Here is a 27,094-nt window from a genome sequence, read left to right on the forward strand (position 1 = left end):
TTTTTGTAACGATAAATATTACAATTGTATGGCGGATTGTATCATAATATAAATAATTATTTTTGCATTGTTAATGATACTATTTCTACCGAAATGTAGTTGCTCAGCCGATACATATGAAAACATCATGCATTAAAGACAATCTGAATTATGGCAAAGTAAAAAAAAGTTGAGTATAAATCTTATTCTGGAGAACAAATATTTATATTCAGTCGATCTTGTTCGGTGCATTGACAAAGTCTAGGACCACCTAGAGGAGATACAAAAGACTCGTATGACACTTGGGTCTGAGCCGGAGCTTAGTTGGGGCCGACCTAGGCCATGGACCCCCCAAGATTTTGATGAACTTCTTAATACATACGCTTTTAGCCCACTCCAATAAGCAAGCAGTTGCTTTAGGGGCCGGCAACCAGCAGGTACTGGGGGTTCTTCATAAATAAAAACTAATGGTCGAGGCGCGCGTCCTCCTCCCGCAACAAGATGCAGTTGCTTGTGCTGGTCTATGTTAGCAACTTCGCAGGAACACTGAAGGAGCAGTCGCTTTCAATGGCATTTCTTACATATCTATTATCACGCAGCTGTGTGACATTTTTATGCGAAACCAGCAGATGACTATTGGGATCACCAACAACATGCCCACACCACAACAGCCACCAACGAGAACTATGTTCCAAGTAATGACCTAAACAAAGGCTAGGGAAAGGTATGTCTACCAGAAAAACAACACAAAAAATTGAAAAATAAAATAAAAGCAACAACGAAAAACTGAGAAACTAAGGAACAAGGGTATTTGCAGACTGGATAGTTGTGATCTTCTTTGAGTGGCCCGCTCAATTTTTTCTGTTTGGGGTGAATTTGTTGGAGCTGGTCCCGAGCTGCCGAGATTCCTCCAGGAAGTCGTTGCCAACCTCCAGACCAAGTTGTATGAGACGGACGACATGTCCAAGAAGGTATTTCTTGTAATTGGCGCTCGACGTGTTCGTGCATAGCTTGGGGTGGTGAGATTGAGCATGTCGTACAATGTGTTCGTGACGTGGTTGAGGAGGTAGAGTTTGTACTTGTTTTGGATTTCCCAACACTTCATGTCCAGCAGCTCCATCATGTAGTGCCCGGAGCGGAGGGGTGTCACACCCGTCACCACGGCCTGAACTCGTTCCTCATCCATGTTGTCCTTGACTAGCTTCCTGGCATCTTCGAGTTTACTAAGTTTGTGCTCCTTCGCGATTGCAATGGCGACTGTCGTCGCCTGTGATCCTTTGCGTCTACAAATGCAGCGTTGTTTAGAGAACCTCACACAGTCCCGGATATCTAAACCGAGACTTCTTCATTTGTATTGGCCATGAAGCAATATAATATAGAAATATTTCTTTCTTAGAATTTGGCATACAAATCTCGTTGTTCACATTGTAATGTATACACACATGGAGAAAGAATATTCTTGTCCCATATGGATATGGGTTGGTCTTGCGGGTGTTTCACCGCTTTAGCCATACCATTCATATCCAGACTCCGATTTTGTGTTCTTCATCTCAACTTGAATCTATCAACGTACTCTTGATCATCACACTGTTTTCCACATCGTTGGCCAACAAATATTCGGAGGAACATCATGGATGCTCAACACCTCCACCAACCATTGATCTCGTTTCATCGTTCCATCGCCCAAGCATCATCCAAGTGTCCATTGGATAGCGTCTACATCGACAACCACCACGTCCATCACCCATGACTACGTCATCAACAATGATCACTTCACCTTTTGACACCTTCACCGGAAGCAAGGCCAATACCTACTTCGTCAAGGCTAAAGGTGGCGTGAGGTATCACTCTGTCACAAGTTTTGCCTTTCACCTTGCCATTACCTTCTTTAGCCATTCTACCCTTTGCCATTTCGTTGATCCTATTAAGACTAGCTATTTGAGTATTGCCACCATAGTGACATTTTCATCATATACATCATTGCTATCTTGAGCATCATATACATCTTTTGGTGTTCTTGAGCATCTATCATTGCTATCTTGAGCATCATGTACGTCTTCATCATCTTTATCGAAAAAATGTACATCTTCATCATATACATCATTGCTATCTTGAGCATCGTATACATCTTCTGATGTTCTTGTACCACCTTGATAATTAATGAGTAGATCGGAAGTTTCCCCACCTCGTAACAACCCTCTGCGGTTGACTTTTGCCCGGGATAAGGAGGTGCTCCGAAGGATTTGGGCTTGCCCCATATAACTTTTCCATCATGGAGCGTGTGTGCGATTTTGTAGTAGTATCTGCAAGAGAGAAACTGCATTGTCAGACCAGTATTTTCTCATAACTGAGACAACTCTTTGTACGACATAGGGCTGGAATTTACTGTTTCTCCGGCGACAGATTCTTGAGGAAAGCTGTGTGTATGAAGCCTGGATCCCTCCAACCAACACTACGAGCAGGCTCTCCTGCACAACCAAAAGTACAGATCAGGTAAGAAACATCGAGAACCATGGTCATGACTGACAAGTGGAACCAGTTCAAACCAAATCAGGGCTGCACAACGTCGCAATTCTAAAATTGCAAGTAGTCTTTGATAGGTATCATACCACATAGGCTCTCACGACCAAAGGTGACGGTGTCAGCTGCTGCGTGCACGGGATGGCTCCCTTTCATGCCCCATTCAACGAAGGGGTGCGCCTCACTGATGCCATAGCCGCTTGTCCATGTGACAGTCATCTAGCATGGCATAGCAGAAGCCCACGGCTCAGTGAAGTTCCAACAGCAAATATAAACGGAACCAACAATCGACATGAAGTGCCAGCAAAACCCCACCTGGTTCCATGTTTTCCCGAGCGCTAGACGTGGGTAAACCGGGGCTTTCGGGTTCGCAAAGGCGATCCTGTCCGACACCGCGACGAGCGTTGGCTGCACACCATGTATTAGATGAAGTCATTGTGTTGTTATGAATGACGGAGAGTGGATAGCATAGCAGGATGTGATGTGTTGGTAGGAGTAACTCACATTTGAGAGTCCGCCGGTGAAGAATCCGAAGGAGAAATCCTGGCGCTGGTTGATCAACTGGAACCTGAGAGCCCCTGTCGCTGACCTGTTATAACCTGACGAGTAGTTTGCAAACTGATACTGAAACCAACCAAAATAAAAGCAATTCAATCAAGTTATGTAAAACTCTGAAGAATGCGAAGATTGCTCTGCTCAATGTACTACTATATGTAAAGGACCTTTATCGGCGCGGAGCATATGGCAGGGCCAGGGCCCGACCCATGGGAACCAGGGCATGTGGACGCGCTGCAGGAAAGAGCAAGAAGTAATCAGATGAGGGACACCACTTGGTTCATCACTCGGTCGGAGCACAGTTGAAAATCTGGACATTCAGAAAACGAAAATGTACTAGAGTAGAGTAGCTCGTACGTACTTGAAATTGGAAGGGGAGAATACCCCGATCCAGTCGCCGTCGCTTGCGCGTGGTATTTTGAATTCTACGGTCACCCAAGCCGTATCTTCGCCCTGTCGTCCACACCATCGCGTTAGAGCAACTCCACGCGTATCGAGAACAATGCCCCCCCCCCCCCCCCCCCCCACCCCACTGCGCATCCCCGCTCCGGCGACCGCAGCCACCAACCTGCGGCCCGCCACTCCGGCGGCCGCAGCCACCATCCCTCTGTCCGGCTCCCCCGCCTCGCGGCGGCCCCTTGGGTTCCCCACCCCGCCACCTCCCCCTCCTCGGGACCCGGCCTGGGACCCAGATCTGTCGCCGGTGCGCCTGTTGCTCTCTGGTTCGACGGTCGTCCCGGATTCACCGCCGACGGGTGCTGCTGCTTCTGCGGTGGGGGCGCGCGCTGCCACCGGTGCCAGGCGCATGCGCTTCGAGACCGCCCCTCCTCGCCCTGCTGCGGTCGGTGGGGTGCCCCTCGTTCCTGCTTCCTCCATCAATGAAGCTGGCTCCGGATCTGCCCGCCTTCATGCCGGGGATCCGTGGTCAGAGCTCTTCCGGCTGGCGCATTCAAGTGAGGCTCGCCCTGGCGACGCACGTGCCCCCATCCCCAGCGGCAGATTGAATGCTGGCTCCCAATGGCAGGTGGTGCGCCCTCCCCACTAGTGGCGCCATCAAGAGGGCTTCGGTCAAAGAAAGCTGCCGCGCCGCGCGGCGGTCTCGTCTCCGAGGGGCAGCGTCCGGCGCATTCATGGCTCAAGGGCCGGCTTTTCCGCGACCTCGCAGGCTGGTAGCTGGGCTTTGAAGCCTCGTAATCGCAGCTGCCATCGCTGCAAGCAAAGAGGACATATAGCGGTGGATTGCAGAGACCCCATCGTCTGTGACTTCTGCAGCCGGCAGGGCCACCGTCTTCGAGAGTGCAGCACCCGTCTTGCCCACCTCCGCGCCCTGCGCTCCGCCCCACCACCACCACCCCTGCGTGCCCCAGGCTCCGGTGCTGACGGCCATGCCCCGCCTAGGCGACCCTGCTTCCCGCCCGGCGGAGGGGTTCGTCGTCTTGGCCTCCACCCCGGAGATGGACGCGCAGGCTGCGGCACTCGCCAACTCGGCGACCCTCGCCTGGCTCGGCGGCAGCAGGCCGCGGGTGAACGCTGCTGCCATGAAGGAGGCCATCCACAGGCAGACCGGCGCCCCAATGGCGGACATCACTGTCGTGCCGCATCATCCGGAAGATTTTTTTTGTCAAGTTCAAGTTCCCGCACCACCGTGCCCTGCTCACTGTGGCGCTGGGCAGGTTCCGCCATGGTGCGCTCGACATCCACGCGGCGAACTGGACGCCGCTCACCCGCGCTGATGTCGCCTCCTACCACCACCACGTCCACCTGTGTCTCGAGGAGGTGCCTCTGCAAGCTTGGAACCAGGAGGTCGTCAGCAAGATAATCGGCAGCTCCTGCCTAGTCCACTACTTCGACATCGCCACCCTTCAGAAGGAAGATGCTTCGACGCTGGACCTCTGGGCTTGGTGCGTCAACCCCTCCGCCATCCCCAAGGTCATGTGGGTGACCATCGTCGACGGCGAGGTCATCGTCTCCGCCTCGGCCATGGGCGGTCGCAAAGGTCTCACCTACAGGGTGCTCGTGCACCTGGACCGCTGCGAGGACTTCACCCCTGACGCGGATGGGCGTGCCCCGGCGCGGGCTCGCGGCTCGGAAGGCTTCGACTGGATCCATGGGATCTTTGATGGTGAGACGGTGCTCCGCGATAGGAGGCGCGCGGAGGCTGGAGAGCACGGCGGCCAGAGGCGCCGCGACGATGAGGACCACGACCGTCGCGATGGTGACCGGGACCGCGAGGACGCTGAGCATCGCGGGCGACACGGTGACCCCCTGGGATCCTGGCGTGAGAGGTTCTTCCGGAGCCGTTCGAGGGCTCCGGAAAGGAGGCCGGACGAGGGGCGCCGTGACGGGAGGAGGAGCTCCGGGCGCGACAACGGGCGTCAGTGCGGCCGCGCGGCGGAGGACTAGGGCAGGCGTGTCGACCTCTCCTGCGAGCAGCTGCTGCCTGATGGCACGGTCATCCCTGCCTCGGGGCATCGCCCACGCGCTAAGTCCCCAGTTTCTACACGCCGCCGGAGTTCCAGGACGGTGCCGAGAAGCCCTGAGTTCCAGGATCGTGCTAAATCCCCGCTGTCGGGGCTTGCCTGGCGCATCAAGAAGGCGTCCATGGCCTGCGCTCCGCCCTGCCACGGCGGTGGTTACCCCATCGCCTGCTGCTGCGGCCCTAATTTCTGAGCCGCCGAAGACTGTTTCTGCCCTGGCAAACCATGGGCGGCAGGTGCAGTTGTTGCTGCATGGTGGTGGATCGGAGTGTGCGGCTGCGATCGAGGCGGCGGCTAGGTCGCCTTCCACGCCGGTGTTTGTGCCCTTCTCGCCAGCCCCTTCCATCACACACGAGCCTTCTGACACGACACCCATCTTGGCCACCCCGCTGGCGACCCCGGCATCTGCTGGAGCTGATTCCACGCCAGTTTTTCTCAAGAGAAGGTCACCTCTGCTGCCAACACCGGTGACGTCCAGGCCGAAGCCGACCAAGGCGAGATGCAAGACTCTGGCCCCTGGCTTCTCGGTCAACAGGAGGAGTGCGCGACTACAATCCAAGAACAGGTCCACGCCGGTGGCTCAGATGGCCAAGAAGATCCTTTGTCGTAGAGTCAACATTGTGCAGGAAGACGACCAGGTCACTGAAGATGCTATCGCTAAGTTCGCGGAGCTGTTCCGGGGCCAGCTTCCCCCGTTAGCTGTCGGCGCACTTCGGGCCCTCTTCCGCCTCGACTACGACCTTGCGACGGCCGTTGAAGAGGCGCTGATCGAGCATGGTGGGGCTGCTGGTCTAACCACGAGGTGGCTGATCAGGTGGACTGCACGGCGCAGTCTAACGTGTCAAGTTGTTGTGTTCCTGAGTCTGTTTAGTTCCAATGTTAGTTCAGAACTTCTGTTTGCATGTGTATGCCAGTGTTCCATGTTGGATGGCCGGACCTTGCTGGGCGTCTGGGCTTTGGCACTTGCCACTATCATCTACTATGTACTGCGCCTTGTTCCATTGCTGCTGTTGTGCTTTGTTACTTTCTCTGGTGCTGGCGTGCTCTAATGCATCTCAAAGCTCCCACACGTCGCGTTTCGGCGGCTGCTGCCTGATGACTCGTGCTTCTCAATGTTAGACCACAACTTGAATGTCATTAGCTAGAATGTGAGGGGACTCAACTGTCCGGACCGTCGAGCAACCGTGCATGAGGCCATTGCCGCATCCTCTTGCAATCTCCTGTGCATTCAGGAATCCAAACTGGCCGTGCTTGATGACGCTTCTGCCGCCTACATTGGTGGTTTCCGCCTGAAGAAATTCGCCACACTGCCGGCTGTAGGCACCACAGGTGGGATCATACTTCTGTGGGATGGAGACTGTCTTGACACCTCGGATATTTCGTTGGGTGAGTTCCACCTCTCAGCTACGATAAGGCTGCTTGAGTCCGAGGTCGTCTTCAAGCTCACTACCATCTATGGGCCAACGGCTAGCTCTCGCAAGGACGATTTCTTCACCGAGCTAATTGCGCAAAAGCCGGCGGCGGGACTCCTCTGGCTGGTGAATGGCGACTTCAACCAAATCCACAGGGCACGTGACAAGAACAAGCGGAACGCTAACATATCGCGCATAAACCGGTTCCGCAACACACTGAATGTTTGTGAGCTTAAGGAGATCCACTTACAGAATCGCAAATTCACGTGGAGTAACAAGCGCTCTAACCCAACCCTTTGCAAGCTGGATAACTTCTTCTGCAACCCTGAATGGGACCTTCAGTTTGGCTCTCATGTGTTATCTACTCTGGCAACCTCACTCTCCGACCATTGCCCGCTGTCTCTTTCGAGTGATTACGGCCCCAGGCACCCTCGGAAGTTCAAGTTGAGAACTATTGGATTAAGCTCCTGGGATTCAGGCAGGTGGTGGCCGACTCCTGGGCCAGGTCCACATCACACACGGAACCTTGCCGAATTTTGGCTGAGAAGTTGCGGCGCACTGGTATGGCGCTGAGACAATGGAGTAATGGGTTCTTCTCACACGCGAAGCTGCAGCTCGCCATGGCCTCGGAGGTTATCCTTAGATTGGACATGGCCATGGATCTTCGTCCGCTGTCGACGGAAGAGCGTGATCTTAGAATGAGACTCAAAAGACGGGTGATAAGCCTAGCGGTGTTGGAAAGAGCTAGGAAGCGGCAGGCTGCTCGGGTTGCGAATCTAAAGGATGGGGACGCGAACACCAGGTTTTTCCACCTCAAGGTTAACGCGAGAAGAAGAAAGAATTCGATCCGCCGTCTACGGAATGGAGCCGGTTGGGCTACGGCCCAGGAGGACAAGGAGAGGGTGGCCCAAGAACATTTCTCGGCCATGCTTCACAAGGACGTACGCCCGTCGAAGGATTTCAACTGGGACAATTTTGCGTTCAGTCAGTGTGATTTGGCTTCCCTTGCTGAGCCTTTTGAGGAGAAAGAGGTGCTGGATACCATTGGGGAGATGCCAAAGGACAAGGCACCGGGTCCAGACGGATTTACTGGAGCCTTTTTTAAGGCCTGCTGGGAGGTTATCAAGGAAGACATGATGGCCGTTGTTAACGGCTTCTCCAACCTTCGCGGAGATCATTTCCAGTGGGTCAACATGGCTAATATAGTGCTTATACCCAAGAAAGATGGTGCAGAGTACATCTCAGATTTCAGGCCCATTAGCCTCATCCATGCAGTGGCTAAGATTGTGGCGAAAATGATGGCTTCACGTCTTGCTCCTTTCATGCATGTGCTAGTTTCCCACTCCCAGAGTGCCTTTATAAGGACTAGAAGCATCCATGATAACTTCATGTATGTGCACAACATGGCTAGGCGGATGCACCGGTTGAGGAAGCCGACTCTCTTGTTTAAACTAGACATCAAAAAGGCTTTTGACTCCGTGCGGTGGGACTATCTGTTGGAGCTTCTCCGTCGCCACGGTTTCCCAATCAGATTCAGAGATATGGTTGATGTCCTATTGCGCTCCTCATCCTCCAGAGTTCAAATCAACGGTGTTCCTGGTGGGCCTATTTGGCATGGCAAGGGCCTTTGACAGGGAGATCCATTCTCACCTCTCCTGTTTGTCCTAGCAATTGACCCCATCCAAAGCATCCTTGACACTGCCACACGCAAGGGCAAGCTTCACCAGATAGGCGGGAGGAGCACCCGCATGCGCACCTCCCTGTACGCTGATGACGCTGTAATCTTTGTGGCTCCCTTCAAGGAGGACGTTCAACAGTTTACCTCCCTGCTGGAGGGCTTTGGTGAGGTCACCGGCCTTGTGACAAATTTGGAGAAAAGCTTGGTGGCCCCTATTCGCTGTGATGGCCTCAATCTTGACGACATCCTTGAGTGCTTCCCGGCTACTCGCGCTACCTTCCCGCTGAGATATCTTGGGCTGCCTCTTTCGGTCCATCGTTTGCGGAAGGTCGATCTCCAACACCTCATGGACAAGGCTGTTGGGAAGCTGGTGCCTTGGCAGGGTCGGCTCATCACGACTGTGGGAAGGGCTGAGCTCGTCAAGTCCGTCTTTCCTCCCTGGCCACCTTCCATGCCACGACGCTCAAACTTCCGAAGGGTACTATCTCCGACTTTGTGGGCATTGAGAGAGCTTTCCTCTGGGCTGGTTCGGATAAGGTCTCCGGCGGCTAGTGCAAAGTCAGCTGGAAACTCGTGTGTAGACCAAAGAGGTTTGGTGGGCTGGGTATCCTTGATATTCGTATGTATTCCCGGGCTCTGAGGCTGCGATGGCTTTGGTATGAGTGGAAGGAGCCGCACAGGGCATGGGTGGGCATCGGAAACCCATGCGACACCACTAACAGAGATCTATTCTATGCTGCCACGACGATCTATGTCGGCGACGGTAGGCTGGCACGCTTCTGGCTCTTCCCCTGGCTAGATGGAATGAAGCCCAAGGACATTGCACCAGCCATTTCGCGATCTCTGCCAACAAGAACAAGTCTGTGCGAGAAGCCTTGCTTGAAAACCATTGGATCCAATGGATCAACATGTCCGGAGGTCTCTCGGTGGAACACATTGAACAGTTCTACGCCCTTTGGGGGAAGCTCACTACGGTACACCTACAGGACGACATACCCGATGATATCAAGTGGAACCTCACCGCCGATGGTATCTATTCCTCGGCCTCGGCCTATAGGGCCCAATTCGAAGGTGAGATCGCCTCCAACATGACCACGGTGGTATGGAAGAACTGGGCACCGCCCAAGTGCAAGTTCTTTGCGTGGTTAGTTATCAAGGATAGAATTTGGACGGCCGACAGACTTCAAAGAAGAGGGTGGCCCAACTGTAATTTGTGTCAACTTTGCAAGAGGGAGCCAGAGACCGCAGCTCATCTTCTCTTCCAATGCAGGTTCTCTGCCCGCATTTGGAATGCAATTAGAGTTTGGGTGGATGCCCCCGAACTGGATGTGGCGGCCTGGAACGGGATCCCCATGGTCAAAGAGTGGTGGTTGGCAGTGGTCCTTAGGCGCGGACATCGGAGGAAGGCGATTTCATCACTCATCATGCTTGTTACTTGGGAAGTGTGGAAAGAGAGAAACGCGAGGGTGTTCCAGCATGTATGTAGGTTGCCAAGCGTGTTGGTCGAGGCTATTAAAGCGGAGGCGAGGCTCTGGATTATCGCAGGGGCGAAGCATTTGGGTTCTTTGATGTCGCGAGAGTAGAACTGTATGTTATTTACATTTGTGTGAGGTGTAATGGCCCTCTGCAGACTTTGTTATTCCCCTTCTTTTTAATGAGATGAGGCAAAGCATTTGCCTCCGTTTTGCCTCCGTTTCAAAAAAAATAGCAACTCCAACGGGCCGATCCAAACGGATGGCGATTTCGTCCGCTTTTTGTCCGTTTGTGTCGGCCAGACGGACACGGATGTCCGCTTCCGCATTTGGGTCGGCGCGTGCGCCCAACGGTGGCCTGAACCCATTTTTGATGGCGCAAAAAATGAATGCATGCATATTAAAAAAGGAAAACAACATTTAATTAAACATTAAAGCCGGCCATGAAGGCCGGCTAGAGTCCACACGTCCACATTTTCATTTAAAATAAAAATAAAAACAGCCTAAACTACTAGGCGGTGCGCTGCCCTAGGCGTCCTCGTCGTCGTCCTCGTGGTCCGTGTGTAGGCGGCCTCGCGGCACTGCTCCGGCATCAGCAGCGCCCGCCTGTGCCGCACCTCCTCCGCGTGAGCACGAGCCGACCGCGGCGCCGCCGGCACTGGGATCCTCTCTGGATCCAGATGCCAGTCGTGCGGCAGCGTCACGTCGGGATACGGCAGAGGCTGGCGGTGCTGCTAGTGCCACTCTGCCTGGTGCACTGGCACGTTCACGCGCTGCCTCTGCCGGCGAGGCGCCGGCGCTGGCGGAGGCGGGAGGAAAGGGGTGGCGGGGGACTTGCCCTTGGCCTTGCTGCCGCTGGCGCCGGAGAAGAGGTCCTTCTCTGCTGTGGTTGTGGTGGCTAGGGTTTGCCGGCGAAGAGGGAGCAAAGGATGGCAGATGTGGACGGCGAGTTTGGATGAGGACAGCCCCACCGCACGGTTGGCTTAAAAAAGGACGAGCGCCGTCGCTGACGCATGGGCCCCTCGTCATAAATTAAGCTTATCGCATGGGCAGTGGGTAGTTGGACGGCCGCCATGTGGGGACGCGGCGGACGTGATTTGGGTTTCGGTCGACGCGTTGGGCCGCCACTTTTGTCCGCGCCGGCCCAAACGGACGCTGGCGGACGAAATGGGTCGGCCCTTTGGAGTTGCTCCAATGGAGCGATCCATTTCGTCCGCCTGTGTCTGTTTGGGTCGGCACGAGCAAAAGTGGCGGCCCAACATGCCGATCCAAGCTTAAATCACATCCGCTTTGGGTCCGCGCCGACGCATTTGCGGCCCAAATTTGCGCCCCAAATGCGTCGGTGCGGACGCGGAACGGATGCCATGCACGCCTTCTTGGCGTACGCGGAACGGATGGCACACGAAGATAGAGAACACGAGCTGACAAGGTAGCATGTGGACTAGTTGACTGGTCAACTAAACAATATACGGAGCTATACGCTAACACAATGAGCGTATAATCCGTCGGTACAGAGAGTTCGAGTGAGAGGGGAGGCCCATGAGAGATAGCAGAGAGAGAGAAAGAGCTACTCCCTCCGTTTGATAATGTAGTGCCAACATTTTTTTAAAAGACAAACTTTTAAAACTTTGACCAAGTTTATAAGAAATTACTTATATCTACAATACCAAAGATAAATGATAGTATGAAGTAAGTACATGTTGTGATGAATCTAATGATCGTTCTAGATGTAAATGTTTTTCTCCACATATACCTGGTCAAACTTTTATGAGGTTTGACTTTTCAAAACATCCATATGCTTATGGACGTGGGAGAGTCCCTAACTAGAGAGAGAGAGTGTGTGTGTGTGTGAAATAGAAAGAGTGAGTGAAAAAAGTGTGTGTGCGTGTGTGAAAAAGACATGGACAACACACGATGAAAGTAGAGAAAAGGCATGTGTGTCTTATGCAAACATATCACACATGCATATTCGACAACGGAAGCAAGGTGAGGAGATAGTGTGTGGTTGTGTGCAACCGAGAGAGAAAGACCCCTAGCACGTGGCCAGGAGGGGTCTGACAAACAAGGGAGAGAGGTCGAGAGAGATATACAGAGAAAATGTAGACATGGGGAGGAGAAAGAGTGTATGTTTGTCATAGAGAGATCCCCTGGAGATCGTGATGGGACTACATGGGTGGGAGATCGAGTGACAAGGTGTGTGTGTGATAGAAGATACCCCGAGAGATATCGAGATAGACGTATGGATGGAAGGAGACAATACGTGTGTTCCAGATGGCTAGTGAGAGATAATCATACTTAGGGGGGAGTGCGTGCGCGTATGATGGAGTGAGGGATTATGGTACTTAGGGGGGTGCGTGTCACATAGAGAGAGAACAAGGGCAGAGAGTGTTGGATGGGTCTATATGTAGCGCGAGCGAGACATGTGTATGTGTGAACCAGGGAGATATAAAGTTTGAGAGAGATAGAGGAGCCCCGATAAGGCTGAGTAGTGCGTCAGATAGCTGACAGGGGGAAAGAGATATTCCATCCGCTCGATAATGCAGTGGATGTAAATTTTTTAGAAGTTGAACTTTGGAAACTTTGATCAGGTTTACGCAAATGTTATTTATATCTAGAATACCAAAGATACATCATACGAAACTATATCTTATGATGAATCCAATGGTATATGTTTGCCATTCTAGATGTAATTGTTTTTCTCCACGTACATGGTCCAACTTTGTGATGTTTGACTTTTCAATAAATCTATATGCTATGAACCGAAGAGAGTGCCTAAGTCGAGAGAGATCAAGTGCGTGTGAATGAGAATGAGTGAGTGTGCAAAAAGAGTATGTGTGTGAAAGAGAAAGGGACAATGAGGGAGTCCTGGATTAGGGGGTGTTCGGATAGCCGGACTATACCTTCAGCCGGACTCCTGGACTATGAAGATACAAGATTGAAGACTCCATCCCGCGTCCGGAAGGGACTTTCCTTGGCGTGGAAGGCAAGCTTGGCGATACGGATATGAAGATCTCCTACCATTGTAACCGACTCTATGTAACCCTAACCCTATCCGGTGTCTATATAAACCAGAGGGTTTTAGTCCGTAGGACAACATACACATCAACAATCATACCATAGGCTAGCTTCTAGGATTTAGCCTCCTCGATCTCGTGGTAGATCTACTCTTGTACTACCCATATCATCAATATTAATCAAGCAGGACGTAGGGTTTTACCTCCATCGAGAGGGCCCGAACCTGGGTAAAACTTCATGTCCCTTGTCTCCTGTTACCATCCGGCCTAGACGCACAGTTCAGGACCCCCTACCCGAGATCCGCCGGTTTTGACACCGACATTGGTGCTTTCATTGAGAGTTCCTCTATGTCGTCGCCATCAGGAAAGATGCCTCGCCCTGTCTTTAAAGACGGCATCGTTGCTAAGGGAGCTTTGGCTATCGGCCAAACCCTCCGGTTAGGTGGCTTTCTTATGACCGCCTGTTCGGCTTCTGCGCCGACGATGACCTCTCGAGCCATCGAAAACAATCTTCATGTCAACTCGGAACTCGCCGAGCAGTTAGATCCAATAGAGCTTTCCTCCATAAACGAGCTCTTGGATCGCTTCGCCGCCCTGGGAGTCGCTACAGATTACGACCAGATTGGGCCTAAAACCGATCTGAGAGAGATTAACTCTCCCCAAGTCACCCATCACGTTGCCGTGGTAGAGGGACAGTGCGGCGACCCTTCATCTATCTTAAGGACTCGCTACGTCCGGATCCTCGATCCCTCCAAGCCAGATACTCGCGGAGGGGAGGATATCACTCAAGACCTGAACTTAGAGTCAAGCGACAGGCTGGATTCATTAGACAACATCCAGGAATCCAAATTGTCGAGTTCAGAAATTCCTCGGCCTCTGAGCCTTAGATGGGGTGAGGCTTCGGATTTAATTCCACCCACCCACCCCAACATAAGCGATCTATCCAAAATCAGGCAAGAACCCGATGAAACAGTACATCATTACTGGGCCAGATTCCTCCTGGTTAAGAACAGGCTAAGGGACTGCCGCGAGGAAGACGCAATCTCAACCTTCTGCAATAATTGCATGGACAAGGGAATACTCAACGCCATAAGTCGCCGTGATATTACACGCTTCGCTGACTTGGCGTCCATTGTACGAAAGTACTGTGCGATGGAAAGCGCCTGGAAAACTGAAATAAAATTTTGGGACAATCTGGCCCTGAATACAAACCCAGTCCGAAATAAAAGGGTGCATCATCACCAGTCACCCGGGTCAAGCACTAAAAAGCAAAAACCCTCTACAGGGCATGGAACCGTACTGGAAGGGTGGCTTAATGGACCCTGTAAAATTCACAGTACAGAGGACGCCACACCAACTCACAGCCTCAGAGCATGTTGGATACTCCGGCAGGTGGCCAAAATTGGCGAAAATCTCCTAATTCCGGAGGCCACAGAAAGCCACCCCAGAGACACCAATATGGTATTAACAGTCTTCGAGACTTTCACATCAAATAATATGCGAAAAAGGACACTCTGCAGCCTTGCCGAAGTCTACCAAGTAGCAACAATAAACCCATGGAGTGACACGGCTATTACCTTTAACGCCAGTGATGAACCTAAATTCCGAACAACCCGAGCACCAGCCGCATTGGTCCTTAGTCCAATAGTGGACGGCTTTCGTCTTACCAAGGTACTCATGGACAGCGGCAGCGGATTGAACCTCATTTACGAGGAGACTCTTCAAAAAATGGAAATAGACTGGAACCGCATTGAGCGAAGCAGCACAACCTTTAGAGGAATAATCCCCAGTCAGGAAGCGCGCTGTACAGGAAAAATCACACTAGATGTGGTGTTCGGCACGCCGGATAATTAGAGGTCCGAAGAGGTCATGTTCCAGGTGGCTCCGTTCAGCAGCGGTTATCACGCTCTGCTAGGGCGGGAAGCATTTACAATCTTTCAAGCAATACCCCATTACGGGTACATGAAGCTCAAGATGCCCGGGCCTAACGGGATCATCACTCTCGCTAGTGATCTGGACATAGCACTCCGCGCCGAAAATAAGACAGCCGCACTGGCCCTCGAGGCACTATCCGAAGCCCTAGCGGCTGAGGAGCTGACTGCGCTACGCTCTATGGTGAATAGGGACGATGTGGTACTCGACAAAAGATCCAAGTCCACCTCCTTTAAACCGGTGGACGAAATAGTCAAATTCCAAGTCTATCCAACGGACCCCAATAAAACAGCTTCCATCGGGGCACAATTAAACCCTGATGTCGACGCCACATTACAAGAGTTCCTACGAGAGAACTGGGACATTTTCGTCTGGCACCCTTCAGACATGCCAGGAATCCCACGCAGGCTGGCCGAGCACAGCTTAAATAGCCAAACAGGATTCAAACCTGTCAAATAGGCTCTTCGGCGTTTTTCCGAACCTAAGAGACAGGCCATGGGAGAGGAGCTAGCAAAGCTATTGGAGGCTGGATTCATCAGAGATATAAAACATCCGGACTGGCTAGCCAACCTGGTGATGGTACCAAAGAAGGACAAATCCTGGCGCCTGTGTGTTGATTTCAAAGACCTTAACAAGGCTTGCCCAAAGGATCCCTTCCCCTCCCCCCGCATCGACCAAATTATCGACGCTACCGCAGGACACGATTCGTCGTATTTCCTCGACGCATATTCTGGCTACCATCAAATCAAGATGGCAGAACCAGACCAAGCCGCAACGGCATTTATCACACCATACGGGCCATTCTGCTTCAACACAATGCCCTTCGGGCTCAAAAACGCCGGCGCAACATATCAGCGCATGATTCAGACATGTCTGGCAAGCCAGATTGGCAAAACAGTGGAGGCATATGTAGATGATGTGGTCGTCAAAACAAGACATGTTGAATCTCTAGTAGACGACTTAAGGCTCACATTTGATAACCTCCAAACATACGACATCAAGATCAACCCGGAAAAATGCGTTTTCGGCGTTCCAGCCGGAAAGCTCTTGGGCTTCATTGTATCCGGTAGAGGAATTGAAGCAAATCCAGCCAAGATCCGAGCTCTGTCGCAACCGGATATCCCAAAGGACCTCAAAAAAATACAAAAGTTAACCGGATGCGTGGCGGCTCTAAGCCGCTTTATCTCCCGCTTGGGAGAGAAGGCCCTACCCCTTTACCGCCTCCTTCGGCGCACCGAACACTTCAAATGGACGGACGCAGCCACGGCCGGACTCGATGAAATAAAAGCCATACTGGCAAAAAACCCAGTCCTGGCTGCGCCAAACATTGGCGAACCAATGCTATTATACATTGCAGCAACACATCAGGTTGTAAGCGCAGTGCTCGTCGTCGAACGAGAAGCGGACGGACACAAATTCCCCCTTCAAAAGCCGGTCTATTATGTGTCCACTGTCCTCACTCCCTGCAAATCACGGTACCCGCATTATCAAAAGATTGCGTACGCGGTATTCATGGCATCCCGGAAGCTACGACACTACTTTCAAGAGTGTTCAATAACAGTAGCCTCGGAAGTACCACTTAACGATATTATAAACAACCGTGACGCAATGGGCCGGATTGCGAAATGGGCCATTGAGCTCCTCCCGTTTGACATAACTTATAAGCCATGACGAGCCATCAAGTCACAAGTCTTGTCCGACTTCGTCGCAGAATGGACGGAGGCCGAACTCCCTAAAGAGTACGGCACATATTCAAATTGGATCATGCATTTCGACGGCTCCAAGATGTTGGCCGGACTGGGGGCTGGCGTCGTTTTGACGTCCCCCATAGGAGACACAGTTCAATACGTACTACAGATTATGTACACGGACTCCAACAATGCAGCCGAATATGAGGCCCTTTTACATGGTCTCCGGATGGCAGTATCCATGGGCATCCAACACCTAGAGGTGCGCGGGGACTCGAACCTCGCAATATCCCAAATAAATGGAGACTTCGATGCCAAGGATCCAAAAATGGCAGCTTACCGCAACGCCGTCCTAAAAATGTCAGCTCGGTTCGAGGGGCTTGAATTTCATCATATAGCCCGGGAAAATAATTAGGCGGCAGATGTCCTGGCACGCATCGGCGCAAAATGCGATGTAGTCCCCCCCAACATCTTCTTGGAAAGGTTGTTCAAGCCATCCGTAGCATGGGAAGGGGAGCCGAACAATAATAGCCCGGACCCAACCGCACTACCCAACACCGATCATTCTGACACAATCAGAGGCTCTGCCAATGAAAAAACACCTTCAGCCCACGTAATAATGGCCGTCATCGCCCCGTGGACAGAACCATTCCTCGCCTACCTTACTAGGCAGGAACTCCCCGAGGACCAAAATGAGGCACGCTGCATAGTGCGGTGATCCAAAGCCTATAGAGTCCACGAGGGAGAGCTTTATAAGAAAAGCACTACCGGAGTCCTTCAAAGGTGCATCTCCGAAGAGGAGGGGCGGAATCTCCTGGCTGAAATTCATGCCGGACTCAGCGGTCATCACGCTGCAGCCCGGTCCCTTGTAAGCAAGGCCTTCCGTACAGGCTTTTATTGGCCGACGGCCCGAGCAGACGCTCAGGACTTAGTCCAACGATGCACCGGTTGCCAGCTCTTTGCAAACCAAAGCCATATGCCACCCACCGCCCTCCAAACCATCCCCATTACCTAGCCCTTTGTGGTCTAGGGGCTTGACATGGTTGGACCCCTTAAAGGCGGAACCCACAAGCAAAAATACTTACTGGTCATGGTGGATAAGTTCACCAAATGGATAGAAGCCAAGCCTGTTAAGACGGCCGAATCCGGACCGGTGATAGACTTTATATCCGGGGTTGTACACCGTTACGGCTTCCCCCACAACATCATCACTGATAACGGAATGAACTTCACGGCCGACGAGGTAAAACTCTGGTGCAAAAACATGGGCATCAAGCTCGATTATGCTTCCGTCTATCACCCACAAACTAACGGCCAGGTCAAACATGCAAATGGTCTTATCATGAGCGGCATCAAACCCAGATTACTGCGGTCCCTCAAGGAATCTAACACGCATTGGGTAGAGGAGCTCGACTCCGTACTCTGGGGGCTGCGGACCACGCCGAATCGCACCACCGGATACACACCATTCTTTATGGTGTACGGCGCAGAGGCAGTTTTGCCTGGCGACATAATTCATGACTCACCTCGAGTGCGCATGTACGAAGAAAGAGAAGCCGAGCTCGATCGGTAGGACAGCTTGGATGCATTGGAGGAGGAGCGTGACGTGGCAAAAGCCCGTTCCGCATTTTATCAACAGCAGGCTTGAAGATACCAAAGCAGAGAAGTACGGGCCAAAAATTACAACATTGGCGAATTAGTTCTACGACTACCGGACAAGAAAAAGGACAAACTCAAGCCCAAGTGGGAAGGTCCCTTCATAATTGACCAAGTCCTGACTGGTGGAGCGTACCGCCTACGGGATGCATCGGATAACCGACTCGAGCCAAACCCATGGAACGCAGCCCGTCTCCGAAGATTCTATGCCTAGCGTCGGACTCTGTGTTCGTCTCCTTCCTCTGTCCATTTTTTATATTTTCTATCTTACATTTCTCTTCTTCTCTCTCTCTCTCTCTCTCTCTCTCTCTCTCTCTCTCTTATAGCCTCTAAAGGCTCATAAAGTGACGCGCTACCCGCACTCGTTAAACCTGGGGGCTTCTTTAAACAGAAGCTTATTCATACGGGCTTCATGCCCAACACATGTGTCACACTTCCACATGTACCTTTTATTCACCATTATATGCATCGATATGACTTAAGTTTTGGCCAAGCTGGGTTGCCTGGCTCCTGTGCTTACCCCTACGTTCTCGATTGTTCGGCTAGGTGGTAAAGGGAGCACCTCTGCGATTGTTACTGCCGGGTCAGCCGGACGTGTACCTCGGACTGGGTGAAGCCGAAAGCTAGCGTTCTTAAGGGAATATTCGGTCGGTGAAGTAAAGATGATCTTCTTTTATTTTTATCTATACGCCCCCAGATGTTTTTCCTGCGTTTCTTTTCGCAGCATGGACATGCACCTTAGGGCATGCCTCCCAGGGAAAGGAACCCCTAACGGAACTATTCTCCCTGGAAGATGTTTCTTACTAACCATGTAATATAACATACCTAGTCGGGCACTTGTCTGTTCACGCCCTAATGACCCCTACGCCTGGTCTCCATGCATTACCCGGTTCCTATATAACCGCATGGGAATTCAGACACACTCCGGACCGTCAGGTCCCGAGGCTGAAGCGAAAAGGTCGGCCATGACAAATGATCTACAATCAGGCTAGAAGGCATTATAAATGTCAATTAAATTACATAGTCATTTTGACTGGTTGTATTCCTCTTCAATACCATCTAACAGGCTATGTAATTTACAGTCCTGCTGGGAATACTTTGCGGCCAACTCTACTTGGCCGTATACTAAGCTTACAGGGATCTCCTTCCCATCGGGCCCTACAGGACCGACCTCGGCCATGTGGTTGGGGTCAGCCTTTGCGTACCGCGTCTTCACCATGGCCCAGGCCTCCCTAGCGCCTTGACGGCAGGCTGATATCTTCCACAATCGGAAGCGCCGCCGTGCTCGCTTTAGCTTCTCCGCAAGCTCTCCAAGACCTTCGGGCATGGAGACGGATGGCCACAGGGCCTGGGCGACGCCTCGCATCGCCTGCCGAACTCGATCGACTAGTTGCGAGAGCTCGGGAAGAAGGTCACCCGTAGAACCGGGCATCTCCTCTACAGGACGACCTGTTAGCACACCTACAGACATTGCTCTGTTAGTCAACTTCCCCGCCGAACTTTCTTTCAAAAGGTTCGTTCAAGCACTTACTAAATATGCCGCACCGAAGCCGCTGATTCTCCTTCACGGAGTCTGACAGCTGGGCACGAACATCTTTCAGCTCGACGCCCAGCTTGGTGTTGGCATCTTGGAGATTGTTCTTCTCCCCCATCACCTTTAGCAGCACCCTCTCACCAGCCTTTAGCTGGCGTAGGAGGTGTTGCCTTTCCGGATTCAATCCAGCACCATCTTCAATTTCATTTGTCAGATTCGCACCAAAGGCGTGCTTCGCAAAATACTTATCTTTCAAAGTGTATATTACCAGAGGGGGTCTCCTTAGGCTCCCCAGCCGCGGCTAGTGCGGCCTCCAGTTGGGCTTTGCACTCTTCCAGCTCCTTGGACAGTAGGGAATTCTTTTCTATAAGAACCTGCATATCAAATGATCCTTAAATCAGTTATTCTAACTGTTTCAAGTCTCGGGGGCTACTGCTATATATATAATTACCAAAATTTTCTTACCCATATGTCTTTTACATATTGCTCTGTGGCTCTGGCTAGACCATTTTGAGCGGCACGGAGGTGCGCATCTCCCGAGTTGAAGGCATCTAACGCCCCTTGGGAGAAACAAGCGTCGCGAAGAATTGTCCGGCGACGCCTGTGGTTCATGGCACTCTCCACCTCAGAGTTGGTGGCAGACAACCCGTCCACATCCTCCGTCAGAGGAGCGTCTGGCGCACGCCTTGCGTTCGCCTCCACCTCCGGACCAGGCTTTGGAGCCTGGCTGGTGGAGGCGCGATTGGCAGCCTCTCCGGGAATAGTCCGGCGAGGTCTCTTAGTCCTGAAGAGAGCACGAATGTCAATGTGCCTCGAAGGTATAACACCTGGGATAAGGGGGCGCGCCATACCTTTGTGCTGACGCCTCGGTCCGGACTGCACTTCTTTTCGACCCACGGGGCCCTATGACCCCTCGTTGGCTTGTCACCGCAGGTTCGGCCTTCCACCTTAAAAACCTCCCCTGCAAAGTTCGGTTGCAATCAGGAAACTGAACACGAGTGGGCGACACCTATTCGGGGTACTGGGACTTCGATCTCAGGTACCTGGGGCGTCAGGATTAGCCCTGGGTAATCGGTCATAATGGCCACCAAGGCATTGTCCTCGCTCAATTGATGGAACACTCCATCAATCAGCTCCACAGATATGTCCGGATCCTCTTGAGAGGCCGGGTCGAGGGACCGTCCTGGGTCCTCGGGTTGTGGAGGAGGGCTGCTTATTTCCTTAACAGCCCAGCGCAGTTCTTGCGTTAAAATCGTCAGACTGAATATTTAACAATGGGAATACAAAACGGATGGACAAGTAAATACGGCCGCTTACCCAGCTCGGGGGATTGTGCATGGAGAATCCACCCTGAGGGTTGACGCGGAGAAATTCCTCCTCTTCTCCCTTATACAAAGTGGACAAGATCTTTAGTAGAGCGGCAGCTGAGTCCGGCCCCTTATGACCGTAGCGGGTGGCGTCGTCCTCCCCGTTTAAGTCCCACATGGGGTGGCTTCTATATTGAAGCGGCTGCACCCCCCGCATAATGCATTCGGCCATAACCCCGATCATGGTTAGTCCGGAATGGGCTAGCAATCTTATTCGGCCCATCAGGTAAATGATGTCCCTGTCACTTTCCCTCTGAGGGCTCCGTGGGCGCCAGCTTAGGCGCTTCTTCAAGGGAGCACTGTTGAATTCAGGGAGGCCGATCCAGACAGGATTTGGCAGCGGGACGTCTTCTATATAGAACCATTCCGAGGGCTAGTCTTCGGACGCCTTCTTTGGGGTTCCGGACAGATATCCGGTCCCGGCGATGCGCGACACTTCGGCTCCGCCCACTTGATACATTGACCCCTTCTTGGAACGGGGCACGAGGCAAAATAGCTCCTTCCATAGTCCGAAATGAGCTTCAACACCCAAGAACAGCTCACAGAGGGCTACAAAGACCGCGATATGCAATATTGAGGCAGGCGTGAGATGATGTAGCTGGAGGCCGTAGAACTCCAGCAGCCCCCGGAGAAATGTGTGGATTGGAAATCCGAGCCCCCTTATTAAGTAAGGGACAAGGCACACCCGCTCTCCTTTGGAGGGATTAGGGGCATTCTCTGCTTGCTCTCCACCGTTGTAGACGGCAAGACCGGCTCGAACCGGGACCATATAGGCCGGGGGGAGAAATCCCTTGGTCTGGAGCGTCACTAGCTTGCTATGCGGGGTGGAACATCTCTCCCAATATCCAGGCTTAGGGCTGGAAGGGCGAGGGGAGGAGTTGCGATGGCTGGCCATGGTGGAATGGACCTTTATCAGATGCGCTCTGATGAACACTCGCGGAGGGGAGAAGGTGTGGATTGGATCTAAATCCTCGTCCCCTTAAATAGGGCAGCTCATTTACACGGCTAGGGGTGTGAATGTAAAAACACTCAGACTTTTCATATTCGTTTGACACGTGGGAAGCGGCCATTATTGGGCGTAGAAGCCAAGGAGTGCAACATCTACAAGAAACCGGGCTCTATTCAAACAGGTACACGGAATTTGGAGGAGAACCCGCCTTGCAATGCCGAAGACAATCTGCGCGCCGGACTCATCGTCATTGAAGCCTGGTTCAGGGGCTACTGAGGGAGTCCTGGATTAGGGGGTGTTCGGATAGCCGGACTATACCTTCAGCCGGACTCCTGGACTATGAAGATACAAGATTGAAGACTCCGTCGCGCGTCCGGAAGGGACTTTCCTTGGCGTGGAAGGCAAGCTTGGCGATACGGATATGAAGATCTCCTACCATTGTAACCGACTCTATGTAACCCTAACCCTATCCGGTGTCTATATAAACCGGAGGGTTTTAGTCCGTAGGACAACATACACATCAACAATCATACCATAGGCTAGCTTCTAGGATTTAGCCTCCTCGATCTCGTGGTAGATCTACTCTTGTACTACCCATATCATCAATATTAATCAAGCAGGACGTAGGGTTTTACCTCCATCGAGAGGGCCCGAACCTGGGTAAAACTTCGTGTCCCTTGTCTCCTGTTACCATCCGGCCTAGACGCACAGTTCGGGACCCCCTACCCGAGATCCGCCGGTTTTGACACCGACAGACAACAAACGATAAATTATAGAAAGTGTGTGTCTTTTCGTTTCTTATGCAAACATATCACGCATGCATCTCCGAGATAGAAAAGCGAGGTGAGGAGATACACGAAGATAGCTAGTGTGTGATTGTTTGCAACGGAGAGAGACACCCCTATAGAACATGTCCAATAGATGTCTGGCCAACAAAGAACAAAGGTTGAGAGGGACACATGGAGAACATGAACGCATGGGGAGGGAGAGAGGGTGTGTTTGTGATAGAGAGATCCCCTCAAGATCTTGAGGAGACTATGGGCATGTTCTGAAACTTCCTAGCTTCTCTAAAACTTCCCATAGCTGACTTCTAACGTGGCTTCTCGCTTCTCCCAGCGATCTGGAAAACGTTCTGGACCCATGCAACTTCCACTAGTGCCTGGTTGAGCTGGAAGCCCAGCTGGGTTGCTAAAGGCCTACTTGTTGCCACCTTGGGCTGGCTGGAAGGAGCCCATTTCGGGCCAAACTGCATACAGACCAAATAAAAATAGAAACGAGCACGGTCATATCTGAACTTTTTTTGCAGTTTCCATTAACAGTACGAACAACCATGGGTGCACCATTGGGGGGGGGAGAAGGATGGAGGATATCGCCTTGCGGTTTGTACCATGGGGCTTTGTCGTTGGGACGCTCATCCTTGCTCGCGGGGCGAGGGGTGTTCTCGCCTTATCAGGCGTCAATGGCATGGGGGTGACCTCGTCCTTCCTATGGTGGCGCTACTCCTCGCTGACGGTAGTACTTGCGGCGGTGAGGACGGGAACCGGCGGGGAACTCACTGGGAAGGTCGGGTCTGTTGGCCTAGGATAGGAATCAGCCGGGGACGGGGTGTTCCGGGTGTGGCGGCGGGATGGTGGCGCTAGGGATTCGAGAGGGAGAGGGGACCTGGTTGTTCGTGCGTGTCTGTTGAGAGGGAGAGGGAGACGGGGAATCGAACCGTTTTCTTAAGTGGTGGCAATCTACTTGTAAATAAGACACTAGTAGAAAAAGGGTCAAACGTGAAGCACATTAGTGCCGGTTTGAATTAGAGCCGGCACTAATGTGTACATTAGTGCCGGTTCGTGGCGGCGATCAATAGTACCGGTTCGTGGCGAACCTTTAGTACCGGTTCATGCCACGAACCGGTACTAAAGAAGCTGTGTCAGCCTGCGGTCAGGCTATGGCCCCACCATCACCATTTAGTGCCGGTTCGTACCACGAACCGGTACTAATGAGGTTATGGCAAGCTATTTTTAGTCCCACCTCGCCAAGAGAGAGGCAGTATGAGCGGTTTATAAGCCGTGAGTGCACAGACAATGACGAAGAGTTGCAATGCTCACCTACATGTTGATTAGCTTCAAGCCTTGCGGAATAGCATAGATTGCACTGAGCTATGTGCAGTGGCTTAGTGCAATCTATACTATTCCGAATGGCTTGAAGCAAATTAACCAGCATTGCACCTCTTTTTTATTTTTAATAACTTATTTAAACTCTGGACTTCTTTTGTGTTCAGTATGCAGCATTTAAAGCAACGTCATCAATTTCCAACATGTTCTGACATCATTTGTTGTTTTTCGGTCATTTACCTAATTGTTTAGAGAGCTAAATGACCGTGAAATTGAAAAATCACTACAAAATGAATCTTGAAAATGTTGAAACTTGGTATGGTATCATCATATCACCCGCATAGCATGCGCGAAAGAGTAGAGAGGGTCACGGCAAAAAATGGACGCACTTTGTGTACAAACTGGACATACTCTTTCCGAGTATCAGGGTTTCGGACGAGAACTCATCTGTTACATGGCCACTTCAATGTTTTTTAAACTTATTTGAACTCTGGACTTCTTTTGTGTTTAGTATGCAGCATTTAAAGCGACGTCATCAATTTCCAACATGTTCTGACATCATTTGTTGTTTTTCGGTCATTTACCTAATTGTTTAGAGAGCTAAATGACCGTGAAATTGAAAATCACTACAAAATGAATCCTGAAAATGTTGAAACTTGGCATGGTATCATCATATCACCCGCATAGCATGCGCGAAAGAGTAGAGAGGGTCACGGCAAAAACTGGACGCACTTCATGTACAAACTGGACAAACTCTTTCCGAGTATCAGGGTTTCGGAGTCCGGAGTGGGTACTAATGTGCATCCCACCAATCAGGAAGAATCACACGGATCGTGTGTTTCTTTCTAGCTCTTGCGAGTCGTTGGATCAAGGGTGTGTTTCTTCCTAGCTCATGTGAGTCGTTGGATCGAAACTACCACAATCACTTTGTGAGCCAGACGACCCTATATATAGCCCACCTCTCGCCTTCCCTGCATAAGTCTTTCAGTTCATCGACTACATACATCTACCAGTTCATCGACTGCATACATCTACCAGTTCATCGACTGAATACAAATCATTCGGATTCGCCATCATACGTCCAACCGTGCATTTGTAATGCATATATATGCATCACGAGCCACGGTTGGGCTGTATGATGGCGATACCGATTGGTTTGTTCTAGATCCGACATAAAAGGTTTGATACAACTTCTTTTTTGTGACATAAGAGCTATCTCTCCTCCTACCTATTTTAGTTACACAACTACCTATTTGTGCCAAATTTTCACTTTTGCTGTTGCTCTTGCATCATAAGCATCCATGTTAACTGGACTTACAAGTAATGCAATTTAACCAAACTATCTTGTGATCTCCGCCAAGAGGGAGGCAGTATGAGCGGTTTATTATAAGCCGTGAGTGCACAGACAATGACGAAGAGTTGCAATGCTCATCTACATGTTGATTAGCTTCAAGCCTTGCGGAATAGCATAGATTGCACTGAGCTATGTGCAGTGCAGTCTACACTATTCCGAAAGGCTTGAAGCAAATTAACCAGTATTGCACCTCTTTTTATTTTTAATAACTTATTTAAACTCTGGACTTCCTTTGTGTTCAGTATGCAGCATTCAATTTCCAGAAGAAAATAAATAGAAGAAAATAAATAATGCAGAAAATAAAAAAACTATACAAAAAAATTACTCAAAAATAAATAGAAGAAAATAAATAATGCAGAAAAGAAAAAACTATATAAAATTACTCAAAAATAAATAGAAGAAAATAAGTAATGCAGAAAAGAAAAACCTATATAAAAAATTTGTTGGCACACTGCCCTGTGGGCCTGCCAGACCTAGAGAGTGCAAATGCAAGCCCAGAAGGGCCAGCAGGCTCACAGGGCAACGTGCCCTATTTAATTAGGCTGAGAAGCCTGCTATACAAAGGAGTTCGAAGAGGTAGCCGCGGCTGGGTTTATAAACCAGTGCGGCTGCCCTTCGCCGGGCGAGGTGGGACTAAACTTTGGGGTGGCAGCGCAAGGCCTTTAGTACCGGTTGGTGGATCCAACCGGTAATAAAGACCACCCTTTAGTACCGGTTGGAGCCACCAACCGGTACTAAAGGCCTGCTCTTCCCGCCCCTTGGCCTGGCGAAAATAGGCCTTTAGTACCGGTTCGAGCCACGAACCGGTAGTAAAGGCCCATCCTATATATATAGCACTTACGAAAATTTCAGTTTCATCTCCCCACTTCGTCTCCAACCTCCGCCGCGCGCGCCGCTCGAGCCCGTCGCCCGTACAGTCGTTCGTCGTCATCGTCGCTGTCCCCGCCGCCGCCCGTCGTCGTCGTCGTCTCGCGCTGCCGCCCCGAACGCCGCCGCCGTCCGTCGTCATTGCCGCGGCCTCGCCGTACGTCTCTCTCTCGCTCCCGCACACACATACGTACACACACATATACATACACACACACATACACACACACACCGGCGCCCCCACTCGTACGTACGGGGCGGCGGCGTACGGGGCGGCGGCGTACACACACACACGCATACACACACACATACACACATACGTACGTACACACATATACGTATATATACACACACATTGACACATGCATACACACACATACACACACACATTTTTTTTACTTATTTTCTGTTTTTTAGAAAAGTTAATTAGATGATCGAATGTTAGATTAATGTCGAATGTTAGATGAATTAGCTAGCTAGCTAGATAGAAAAATTGTCGAACTAGAGATTAGAACTAGTTGAATAATTAATATAACTA

At 51.3% G+C, this 27,094-nt stretch overlaps 1 protein-coding gene across 1 annotated transcript; it reads right to left on the reverse strand.

Annotated features, from left to right (window-relative positions):
• Nucleotides 1-500: 500 nt before the first annotated feature.
• Nucleotides 501-3,538, reverse strand: LOC125507177 (uncharacterized). The gene is made up of 9 exons (XM_048671843.1): nt 3,416-3,538; nt 3,222-3,288; nt 3,004-3,123; nt 2,815-2,907; nt 2,589-2,718; nt 2,366-2,447; nt 1,983-2,282; nt 917-1,262; nt 501-578 (listed from the first exon to the last, which is right to left on the reverse strand). The coding sequence occupies exons 5-9, from the start codon at nt 2,716-2,718 to the stop codon at nt 501-503; spliced, it is 936 nt and encodes a 311-aa protein (XP_048527800.1). The 5' UTR covers nt 2,815-2,907; nt 3,004-3,123; nt 3,222-3,288; nt 3,416-3,538.
• Between the last annotated feature and the right edge of the window lie 23,556 nt (nt 3,539-27,094).

The sequence above is a fragment of the Triticum urartu genome, chromosome 5A (genome assembly GCF_056163025.1).
Source record: "Triticum urartu cultivar PI428250 chromosome 5A, HENAU_Tu73, whole genome shotgun sequence".
NCBI classification, from domain to species: domain Eukaryota; kingdom Viridiplantae; phylum Streptophyta; class Magnoliopsida; order Poales; family Poaceae; genus Triticum; species Triticum urartu.